This window comes from Humulus lupulus, chromosome 3 (assembly GCF_963169125.1).
Source record: "Humulus lupulus chromosome 3, drHumLupu1.1, whole genome shotgun sequence".
Lineage (NCBI taxonomy): Eukaryota > Viridiplantae > Streptophyta > Magnoliopsida > Rosales > Cannabaceae > Humulus > Humulus lupulus.
In genome coordinates, this window is record NC_084795.1 from 86,265,939 (window position 1) to 86,277,193 (window position 11,255).

An 11,255-nucleotide genomic window follows, 5' to 3' on the forward strand; every position below is an offset into this window, starting at 1 on the left:
AAAGCAAGTGAAATAAGTATAAGTAAGATGAAGAGACAAAAGGGGAAGTCACAAACTCAGACTTCAGTAGCCTTTACTTCAAATCCCATCTTTTCTTGGCTCTTCCCTTTATTCCTCTCTCTCTCTCTTTTGGTACCATTATGAACTGCAGTGTTTCAGTATCTTCTGAGTAATAGGTGTCCCCATTCCTCGTGGTTTGGTGGAACCTTTTTTCTCTCATATGTTTAATAAGTAGTATTTTGGCTTTACTTTACTTTTCTTTCTTTTTCAATTTTTTTTTATATATATATTTGGATTGAACTTTTCTCCATGCTGTTGCATGCATGGTAATTGGTTTAGTTTATGAATAGTAACAAAGATATAAATAAAACACTGACAAGAGGTAGCTACGTTACTTCAATAAGATTTTCTTATCCATCTATTCTCTCTGTCCCAAAACTGTCCCTGACCCTGTAAAACACACTTATCAAAGAAGTATCTCTCTCTCTCATTTTAGTCCAAAATGATGCAATCAAAGCTGGAAAAGGTAGGAAAATGGAACGTGAATATACAATTAAATCCTCTTGAAGACGCTTTCATTTGGCTTTTGGAATTAGGATTTAAGTACTTGGGGTCATCAAAAAGAGGCCATACAGTGAGAATTGATTAGGATTTAAAGCTGTTTGTAACAATGAAACTTAATTAAGATAAAAGATATGTAACAATTTAATTCTCCTATTAAATAAATATTAGAAGATTACAGTAGTTGCATGAGAATTGATTAGGTTGCCAGTTAATCAATCCCAAGTGATCAGTCCTAACTTAGGCATAGTTGGGTTAATTTTGTTATACTGGAGTGAACTAAACCTACATGGCATTCTCTGGTGTTTGTACACAGTTCAACAATGAGAAACAATTTTTTTGATAAGCAAAGGAGATTGGAATTTGGATTGGCAGCAGGTAATATTTCAGCAGTAAAACATGAGCTTCTTGATATTCTCACTAAGTTTTGGCAATGGCATCGTCTTTGGAGAAGCAGCTCGAGAAAGTGTGGAAATACTACTTCTGGAGTCTGATCGCTCCAAGTAAAGCCTACCTCTATATGCAGCCAAGTGAGCATAATAAACTGGGGGAACCAAAGAGACTGGTTTTGTACACCTTACATACGTATAACAAAGATTGTACACCAGTTTCTGTAGTTCATCCGATGTGAATTGGCTTTCATCCCACAAAATATGATAATGTGTTGGTCGGCTTGTTCCTTTCATACCCCAATGGCTGCAAAGATAGAAATCAAATTCCCTTGGATGAGTGATCACTGTGTCCACCACAGTCCCTGGGGGAATATTTTCATCAGAAAATTGGTTCTGTACAAAAGAAGGGTCTGGTTTGAAGGGAAATAATCTAGTATGGTGCCTTTTTTGGACTACTGCAAAAGTTATGGGAGGTTTAGAGTCAGGATATCTAGAAGAACAAGCTGCTTTAATGGCCTGCAACTCTTCTTGAAGCACTTTGTAGAATTGGGTTTCGCTTACTCCGTCTCTGAAGAAAATGATTCTCGTGGGGAGTTTGCCAACTGCCTGGTGGAAATCATCAAGCAATTCTCCTACCATGGCACCAAGATCTTCAATGATTTCTTGTCTGTGTTTTTGGGACCTCATTCTTGAAACATACTTGTTTGCTGCTGGCCAATTCATGCTCCCAACAACAGCAGCAACAGATGGGCTGACATCGTCGAGTGGATGAGGATGAGTAACATCCGCACCCATGAAGATCACTGGCTCATCAGATTGAAGCAGACGTGGGATCTGAGATGACAATGAATTGTATAGAGCAGTCGTGCAACCACCAATTTTGGCATTGATTTTAAGAGCCAAATTAGCCAAGAACTGTGAATTTGGCTTAGTGAGATTCTGGTACAAGCAGCACTGACTTACAACCCCAACGCTAGTCTCTGCTATTCGCTTCAAATCTGCATACCCTTTGTGTCTTCTTTCCATTACACATATAAGCAGCTGGAGATTGTTTGATGCAACTCTTTGGATTCTTTTGAGTTTGGATTCCAAAAGGGAAACATTATTAAGGACTTGTGTTGGTTCAAACTGGGGGCTAATGATTGTGTTTTTGTTAAGAAATATGCCCAACTGTTCACACCTCTGAGATAGCTGGTTTATGAAGGTTGGAATGCTTGATTTCTGTTCAGCGTTTCCGCCAAAACTTATCAACGCCCACCTTTCAATTTGAGTCCCTTCAAATACATGGCTGTCCAGAAGGTTCCATTGTCGATCGCGTCGAGAGGGAATCAAGTCTCTTACCTGCCCTCCATCACCAAGTTTTAGCTTTGGAGGTTGAAGAACTCTTCCATTTAATCGTGTCATCTCTCTGGAGAAGTGGAGTTTGAATTCTCTTCCTCGGATGCCACTGCCAAAACACAAGAAACGAAAATTTATCAAAGAGGGTATTGTTGGCAATTCAACACAATAATGTAAATCATGTACTAGGATATATTTTTCTCTTTTCCAGATTGAAGGTACCTTGTTGGCCCAACAGGCCCTTGCATAACACCATCAATAATAGCTTTTCGCTCTTTAGGCCGTTGGCAACCCATCTTAAGTATTCTTGCAGTCTGATCATCTGAGAGCTTTCCAAGAAATTTTTGGCCTTCACATATCATGCATAGCTCCATTGGAAGATAGCATGGTTTGCTCCTACTAATCTGCAAGCATGGCAAATTCCTGTATTGTATCTCATAGTTATAGTGATCCTTGAAATAACTGATCAGCCTTAGGATTTTTCCATCCCTATCTGCAAACCACAAATTCTCAGTGGCTTCCTCAGTTAAGCCATAGACACGGTACCTTTGAACAGTTTCCCTGTGGCAAACAAAAATCCTGATGTTTTTCAATGCTCTCTCCACTTCCTTCCTTTCCTGACCAATCAAACCCCTTGTCTTCCTTTGAGGAAGGTCTCGAAGAAACTCGAGGCGCTTCTGCAAGTACGAGATTACTCCAATGCTTTCATGGAAAGCAGTCACTGAGAAATCCACATTAAGAGCTAGCCCTTGCTGAGTTGGTCGAAGGCTCTGAAAGAACCCTCTTAACCCAACAGCTCCTCCTCCAATTTCTTGAGTTCCTCCCATTGATCTGGAATAGAGTGATCTCCCCACAGGTATGCACTTCTCAATGGGACTCTCTCTCAATACAACATCCAAGGCATGGAGATAGTCCTGAGGAAGAGGAATCCAATCATCTCCTTCCTTGTTCAAGTAATTACTCAGCTCCTTCCCATCAAGCTTGGACACAAGTTTGATGTTTACCCGAAATAGTTTAAGCTGTTGATGGTTCTCTTGAAATCCATTGAGTTCTCCATATGGAAGGCTTAGTTTGTTTGTGGGTATTGGAAGGCTTATATAGAGTTCAAGCTTATCATTTTGGAATTCAACTGGGCTGTAAAGATTCTTACGGCCATCATAGGCAGGAATAGCACCAGATAGAACAGCAGTGTTGTCCTCTACCAGTTTCTGTTTAATCATTCTGGCGATTTCCTTGGACGGATAAGGAGATATTTCAACATTGTAATGGAAAATCCTTTGAGAGGAGTCAAATTGGACTAGAAAATGGTTCGCTAAAAGGGATATAACTGGCCCTTCTACACCACCAGAATCTGGTCTCCTTGCTGCTACCAGGGCTTGACCTGGTCTTCCACCTGTGGACTTCCTTACATCTTCTCGTTTAAGAGGCAAATTACTTTGCTTTTGGAACTCCTCTGAGATGAACATATGAAGAACAATGTGAGTTAGAATGGCTCTACACCACTACCACACAAATTTAGAAACTTTTAAGCCTAAAACATCATGGAATGTGTTTTCAAAAACGTTTGGTTCTCTTCATTACAGAAAACTATATAGTTAGTACATGAACCGAAGGATAATTATAAGAGAGAGAAAGAGAGAATAAAAAGGAACAAATAAACAACAAAGAGAAATATTTATATATATAGCTTTTTCTACGAACCATCTTATTCTTAAAAGCTCAATGAAATGAACGTACCCTCCAAAAACTAACTAAAAACGAAGTCGTTTGTTGCATTTCCAAGAACAAACATCCAAAGGGTAAAAAAGAAAAAGAAGAAAAGAAACAAAAGGACGAGAGCTTTTCAATAATTACCTGGTGAAATTACGACATTGGAGACCTGGGTGTCCGAAGAAGCAGCAAAATGAGGGTTGTTTTTCTGCTTGCATGAAGGTTTCTGCAGGCGGGTTTTTGATCTGAAGCCATGATGGTTCAAAGGGAGTGGTGGAGTTAAAGCCAGTTGCAAAGGTATCGGTATTGGAGGTGGTAGAGGGAGAAGAGCTGGGTAGTATCTATGACTATTGTATTGGTTTTGGTTACAGATACCAAACTGATTTGAGTACTGCAGAAGCTGTTGTTGATACTGGTACTGGTACTGGTACTGATACTGATATTGATGATGCTTTTGAGGGCTGGTTCTTCTACCGTTCAAGCTTCTTGCTTTGTCTTTGCATTTCTTGTTACCATTAGAGTCCTCTGTCTCTTCCATGAAAGGAAGAAAAGAGAGTAAAAAAAAAAAACAGAGAGAAGAATATTGTTTTTGGTTGCAGCTGGAAGGTGTCTCAGCAGAAAAGCTGTAATTTTTTCAGAGAGAAAGAGAGAGGGAGGGTATTTGGTTTTAGTTCCCAAGGTTTTTTGTGTCCAGCTCCTACTAAGGGGGGTCTGAAACCATATACCAATAAATATAGTTTTCAAAGGGGGGAAAAAGTGAAGGGTCTGGGTTGCCTTATAAGAAAGGGGAAAGCCACAACAGTGAAGGAAGAGTTTATTTGGAGTTTTGTAAAATCTTGGGTGTGTGAATCAGTATATGAGAGTATAATTTAGAGGATTTAGTTTAGGGTATTCAAATGGCCTTTTATGATACACATTGACTATCTGTCAAACACAAAGGGAACTGTCCTTACATTTTTATATTAATTTTTATTTTTATCTGCTGTTGAATATGGTTGGAACTTCAAACTTGGAAGTCAAAGGAGGGAAATAATTTTTTTAGTTTTATTTAAATGAGAACAAAAAAAAGGTTTATTAAATTCTGACAGTGATTGCCTACTTCTTTCAGACTTCATCAATTGATCCCCCTGCTTATTAATTACATGTGACAATGCAAACGATACAGTAACTTTTAATATTATTTCATTCTTTTGGGACCATTTGCTTGCTTTAAAGACCTTTTGTTCTAAATGTGGGTTAGGGTAAAAAAGGAAGAAGCATAGTGTCATTAATTAAGGGAGAAACAAAAGTCATTATCCATTGTTTTATGCATTTGACGTTTGTGGTTAAACTTTTAAGTAAAAGATGTCCGGTGTCAAAAGACAACAATAAAGGGGTAGTTAATTAAACGCATTCCTATATTTTATGCATTCTTTTGAAGAAATTTTGCAGACCAAATGTTCTGTGTCAAAATTTTAGGGAGAAACAATTATCAAAGTCACTACTATTTTTTCTTCTCGAAATGAACTGGTTGTTTGAGATAAGTTTGAGTTATAACAAAGAGTTTTGATACTAATTCTAATTACAAAGGTTCTGTCCTAGTAATTGTATTTGTCATTGAACTTGTCCACTATAGTTATAGCAATTTTTTTTTTGTCAGAACTATGGTAACAGCATTTCTTCTCCAACTTGTCCACTCTTTTACTCTCTCTTAACTTCTTAAGGAAAACTCAAACTGAGAGCTTTTTTCAATGAGAAATTAAATAAAACAAGGTTTACAGGCATATCAAGTTAACTTATCCTCAACACAACTCTGTTGGAACTGAAGCATCAACTCTGAGTTATTATTTACTAGACTTTCTTTATCAATAACTCAAGGATTCCACTGGAGTTTATTATAATTTCCTCTTGCTTACTCATTTATTGATTTATTTTAAGGGTTCCTTAGGAAGCTGTTGCCTATTATGATAAATATTAAAAGCCAGTAGCATGAATAAGAGAAATTGCAGGATCAGAATCTTCTATCGACCCTAAAATTTTATGTTTTCTCCTTAAGGAATCAACTTTTCAGATGACGCCAATACCTCATAAAGCTTAAAGTAGTACTTAATATATGAAGATAAGATCTTTCTCCTCTATGATCATCGCTCTCAGGCTCAGCTGTGCCAGAAACAGCTTCTGTTTATTTAAAATAAGGGAAGCAAGAAGAGAAGTGTTGAGATGATCAACCATAATTAACTTCTCCTCATGAAAGAACAAAAACATGTGTTGAATCCTGTCTCAGCCTTATTTATGTCATCACTTTCACTCAAGCCACCCTCTACTTTATAGCCTACTTTTTGCCTCATCTTTTCTCAACATGATTAGTGGTGGTAAGAAAAGAATGGGCCATTCATGCACTTGGGAAGGTGGGGTTTTTCTATTGTTTAATTATAACTTAATTTTGTTCTTGTTTATATTTTCATTTTTATTTTAAGGGATAAGTACATTGTTGGAATGGGTGATTGGACAATATGATTAGTATGGAGCCTGAAGATATTCAACTCACCTTTTTGTTTTAGGATTTGGACCACATCATATCCACTAATTTTATTATCATTATTTATTAAAAATCTTACTTTATTTATGAACTCTTCAAGATATTGACAAACAGAGATTGGTCATTGGTCAGAGTCTGACTTCCCACAAGTTGACATGTGCCCCCCCCAACAGCACTGGCTTAAACCCTCACTCATTGAGTGTACAATTACCTGTCAAGAGAGGGAAAAAAAGTTACCCACATGACAAAATCAAGAATGAGTCGTTATTAACAAGCTGCCTCACTGAATTGGGAGTTAAATATCCTCATATTTCAATCACCAGCTAATCCTACAAAAGTAGCTATGATGTCTTCCTTATCTTTGTTCTGCTTTCAACCCTACTTTACTATCCTCATTATGCCTACCGAAAAGACAACATGTGCTTCAATTCATTTCATCATAAGAAAAAATATAAATGTTTTTCAACCAAAAATAGTTCTAAAATCCACAACACATATACTTTAATATCCTAGTAGTAGTAGTAGTAGTAATGGAATAATCGTTGTGTATGTATCCTTGGACCTTTTTTCATGCAGTTTCAATTTTTTTGGTCTTATTAGCTGCTGCATAAATTTTAAGGACGACTATGGAATATATTCCCTATACTATTTTTGTGAAAGTGAGAGAACACAAGGAAGAGAACAAAAATATGAGGAAATATGATTCAATTAGAATAAAACCCTAGCAAAAGCTGAATTTCTTTGCTGCTACAGTGAGAATGAAACCTTCACATGAATGAGGAATCTTGCTACGTGCTACAAGAATAAATATTTAGCAGTACCAAACTATTGAACTGGTGTTCTCTATCTTTTTTTTTTTTTTGGATCAAAGTGCCTCTATCTCAAGACTTATGCTGGCCATAAAATGAGTATAACTAATATTTTTGACTTCACAAAGTCTAAAAATAAAATAGTCAGTTGGATAGTGCCAAAGTGAATATCAACTTTGGCATTGCTTTAGGAAATACTGAATATGCATGTATACATATATACTTATAGATACACTTTTATTTTATTTTATTTTATAACTTTTTCAAGTTGAATATCGAGAAAATGGGTTTTGATCACCATTCACCTTCAATCACTGCTGTGATGTATGGTTTTGTCATTCAACAACATATTATTTTGATTTGAAAAGAACCCAAGAAAAATTGCTAATAATAATAAAGTTGTTTTGTCTTGACCAGCAAATGGAAATGCAATTGGCCAAGTGTTTTCTCACCTACACTTATCATCAATTGGTGGGTTATCAATACGTAGTGGGCAGCATGAACACATATTCGATGGTGTTTATGGTGCCATTTAGTTGATAGTTGAACATTATTTATTTATATAATGGCTAGTAAGATCTACTAATTTAAACGGTTAAAAGATCTTTGCATTAATATTTGAATTTTATGGTAAGAGTCTCCTAAATAAGGGATGACTATGCTGTTGTATGAATCACCAAGTGCCCAATAAGCACAAAATTAATAACCCTTTTTTAATGACCAATTATCTTCTGTTTTGGTCAAGATAAGGTAAAGTTGTGAGTCATGAAAAGAATCAAGACAGAGTCCTTGAATGTTGGTGGGATGAATGCTAAGAAACAGTGTAATGTTCATTTTTAAAAAATGTAAAACTTAGACCAAATTTACTAGTTTTGAGAGAAAAATAGTTCTTTTTTATTCCTCAGAAACCAAAGTGAATATTCCAATTTGACTGATTTACATCCTAGAGTTCTAACTTAGAAAAAATAAAAGGACGCACATGGGCACAAACGTGATTTGAACAATTGTTAAAGAGAACTTTTGACAATCTGCACAAAAAGGGGATGGTTTAGTTTAATTTAAAGTTGGTGACTTTTCTTAATTCCTGGTCATACTTATTGTGAAATTAAGGCTATCCAGAAAAAGGAAGATCTTGAAAATGATCTTCAAGATTTTATAAGACCTGGTATCTTGACTATCTTACCAAGATATGTTAATGATGTTTCAGACCAAACAAGAAAACATTAATGATGATTTAGCCTGTGGAAAAACTTTTGAATACTGTTCTCATGCTTGAATATTTCAATACCTAAAAGCATCTTGCATAGATTCAGAAGATGAAGTTTAAATTAGCTTAGCTTCAACAGAGATTACAGTAGCTGACTCTCACATTAAAACTTTTAATCAAAATAAAGACATGGAATGACTACTACTGTTTTAGTCTGAGCATCATCCTTAATGGCATTTTTTGGCACAAAGTTTTAACCTTTTCGCATTTTCTAGACAAACAAACAATCCATGCAGATGCAGTGTGTATCCAGAAGCTTTAGTCTAAGAAATCCTCCAATTTATTTCTCTATAGCTTTTCTAATATAAATGGAGGAGAGAGCATTGCAGTTACATAAAACAAGATAGTGTTTCTTGTTCTGGCTAGGAACATTGATTCTTATAAGGAGTAGACTTCAAACACAGCAAAAAATACAAGAAATTCTACCATAACATATAAGTTGTACACTTTCTTAGGTAGTCGAAGGGTTCAACATACTTAATGTTTATAAATAAATAATGGCCTCATTTTGAGGATCAGCTTTTCATTATTTTTGGATACATGCCAATTTTGCATATGGATGCAAAAAATGATTTAGACAAAGATAAAACTCTTCAACAACTTCTTTAAGCAGCTGATTCTATAAGAAATTATTCCAACAGTCTGCAAAAATAATAATTCTTAATACATCATTTAGATGAAATGAAATTTTATAATGAATAAATTTTGTGTTGCTTAGTGGCTAAACTAACAAACTCTTGCGCACTTGCTTTGTTGCTAAAAGCAAGTTGACACAATCTGGCGAGTATACCAAAACATGATGTAAAGATTAATCTTATGTCATGATCTTCATATCTGCTTCAAATAAAAAATAGCATGGCGGAAATTCCAGCGGGCTCCATAGAAGTTCCTCACTTTCTGGGCTCACAGACGATGAAGAGGAAGAAGAGTAAGAAAAAGAAAGTGACCCTATTTCTGTTGGTGATTGAAGATTTATCCCAGTCTCCTCTTGCACCCTCTCCTGAATAGTTTCTTCCGTATAACATTGGCTGTTCTTATCCTTAGACTCATTTTTTAGTTTGAATAACTCTCCCTGCCTTGATTCTCCTACTCTTTCAGTCTTTGAATCAAGTTTCAGCCTCAAACATTCGGATACTCCATTGAATGCATAGAGAGAAGCTGAGAACTTTCTTTCATACTTCATTCTCTTCATGGCCTCTCCAATAATAGTTTCTTCATCCTCATACTTCTCCGTCTCCATTGGCTTAACCATCTCTTCCGCAATCTCGAAAGGGCAGCAGTAGCCAGAAAATGACTGCAACGAGTCTACAAACCGAAGATCCACACCCCCTATTTGATCAAACTCTTCTTTATTCTCTTCCTCACATTGATTTTCCCCATCAAATCTAGCACCATTATTAGTACTACTCTCATCAGTCCCAACAAGACTCCATTCAAAATTCTCAGCCATGTAATCAGCTGTAGTTATATCACTAATGTTGTTACTCAAAATATCACTTTCTTCTTTCATCCTACAAAACTCTTGCTCATTGAACAAATTACCAAACAGGGTATCTTCCCTATGATCTTCCACAGCTTGCTCCTGTTGGATACAGGGAAAATTGAACGCCATTGAGCCACACGCATTGTTATTGTTATTACCGTAGTTATGATTATTATTATTATTCAAATTCCTAGCTTTAAGCCTAAGAAGGAGAAGATTGACTATTCTTGAGGGAAGTGCTGGCTTTGCATGAAAAGGAGAGGAAGGCCAGAAGTTGGTGCGAGTATTAGCTCCTCGGAGCAAACAAGCGGCTTCATCATAAGCTCTTGCAGCCTCCTCAGCTGTGTCATAAGTCCCCAGCCACACTCTTATCTTCTGTATGGTGTCTTTGATCTCAGCCACCCATCTCCCGGACGGCCGCTGCCGCACACCGACGTATCGCTTTCGTGCCCTCCCAACTCCATTCAGAGCAACAGCTGATGCTGCTGCTGCTGTTGCTGAAGTTGCCTCATTGTTCCAATTTCCAACTGAGATTTCATTACTGCTTTCTCTCTCTTCTTCCTCTTGATCACTTCCTTTTCTCTTTCTAACCATTTTTCCTTAATGAAGTTTATTATTTGTTACACTCTCATGCATCGTATGTAAGTTTCTCTACTGGCTATAAGCCTATATATGTTGAGAGCTGTTAGTTAAATCTGTTACTAGATTTACCAAGTATTTATAAGAACGATTAAAAATGACATTAATGATAAATTATCTTGCATATGAGAGAAGATTTGAAAAGATTTTATACCACTTGTAACTATGTCTTTGTACTATGTTTTTTAAGTTCGGCAATTTCATGATACTAAAATAGTATCATGATATCTCTCACTCACATTCTCACTTTCTAGGAAGGTGAACTTGTCTGAGTCAGTCCTTTAATTCTTCTCAAATCAGTTGCTACAATATTTCTTTTGAGTAGCTATGACCAATTAGAGAGCAACAAGTGGATATGCCATATTGTTCTAAACTTTAGTGGATTTAAAAGTGAATTAAAGAAATGGTAACAGTGGAAATGAACAAGAAGAAACACTTAAACATTGTAGAAATCAGATATGTAAAAGTGACATATTGTCCTATTAGCTTATTTTCACCTTTGATTAACAACGAACGTTAATACCAAAACATAAAGCAA

The 11,255-nt window shown here is 36.2% G+C and overlaps 2 protein-coding genes across 2 annotated transcripts; both read right to left on the reverse strand.

Moving 5' to 3' along the window:
• Positions 1-696: 696 nt before the first annotated feature.
• On the reverse strand, positions 697-4,914 carry LOC133822919 (protein argonaute 7). The gene is made up of 3 exons (XM_062255388.1): positions 4,146-4,914; positions 2,514-3,744; positions 697-2,400 (listed from the first exon to the last, which is right to left on the reverse strand). Exons 1-3 carry the CDS (start codon positions 4,537-4,539, stop codon positions 948-950), a joined length of 3,078 nt encoding a protein of 1,025 aa, XP_062111372.1. The 5' UTR covers positions 4,540-4,914; the 3' UTR covers positions 697-947.
• Positions 4,915-9,409: 4,495 nt separating this feature from the next.
• LOC133824568 (ethylene-responsive transcription factor ERN1-like) lies at positions 9,410-10,672 on the reverse strand. Its single transcript, XM_062257489.1, has one exon. It carries the CDS (start codon positions 10,670-10,672, stop codon positions 9,410-9,412), a length of 1,263 nt encoding a protein of 420 aa, XP_062113473.1.
• Positions 10,673-11,255: the final 583 nt, after the last annotated feature.

Excerpts from the sequence above, each read along its gene's own strand:
- LOC133824568 (XM_062257489.1), bottom strand. The coding sequence starts at position 10,672 with ATGGTTAGAAAGAGAAAAGGAAGTGATCAAGAGGAAGAAGAGAGAGAA.
- LOC133822919 (XM_062255388.1), bottom strand. The coding sequence starts at position 4,539 with ATGGAAGAGACAGAGGACTCTAATGGTAACAAGAAATGCAAAGACAAA. Across the intron at positions 3,745-4,145 it reads CAATGTCGTAATTTCACCAG|AGGAGTTCCAAAAGCAAAGT; the intron begins GTAATTATTGAA and ends TGTTCATCTCAG. Across the intron at positions 2,401-2,513 it reads GGGCCTGTTGGGCCAACAAG|TGGCATCCGAGGAAGAGAAT; the intron begins GTACCTTCAATC and ends GTGTTTTGGCAG.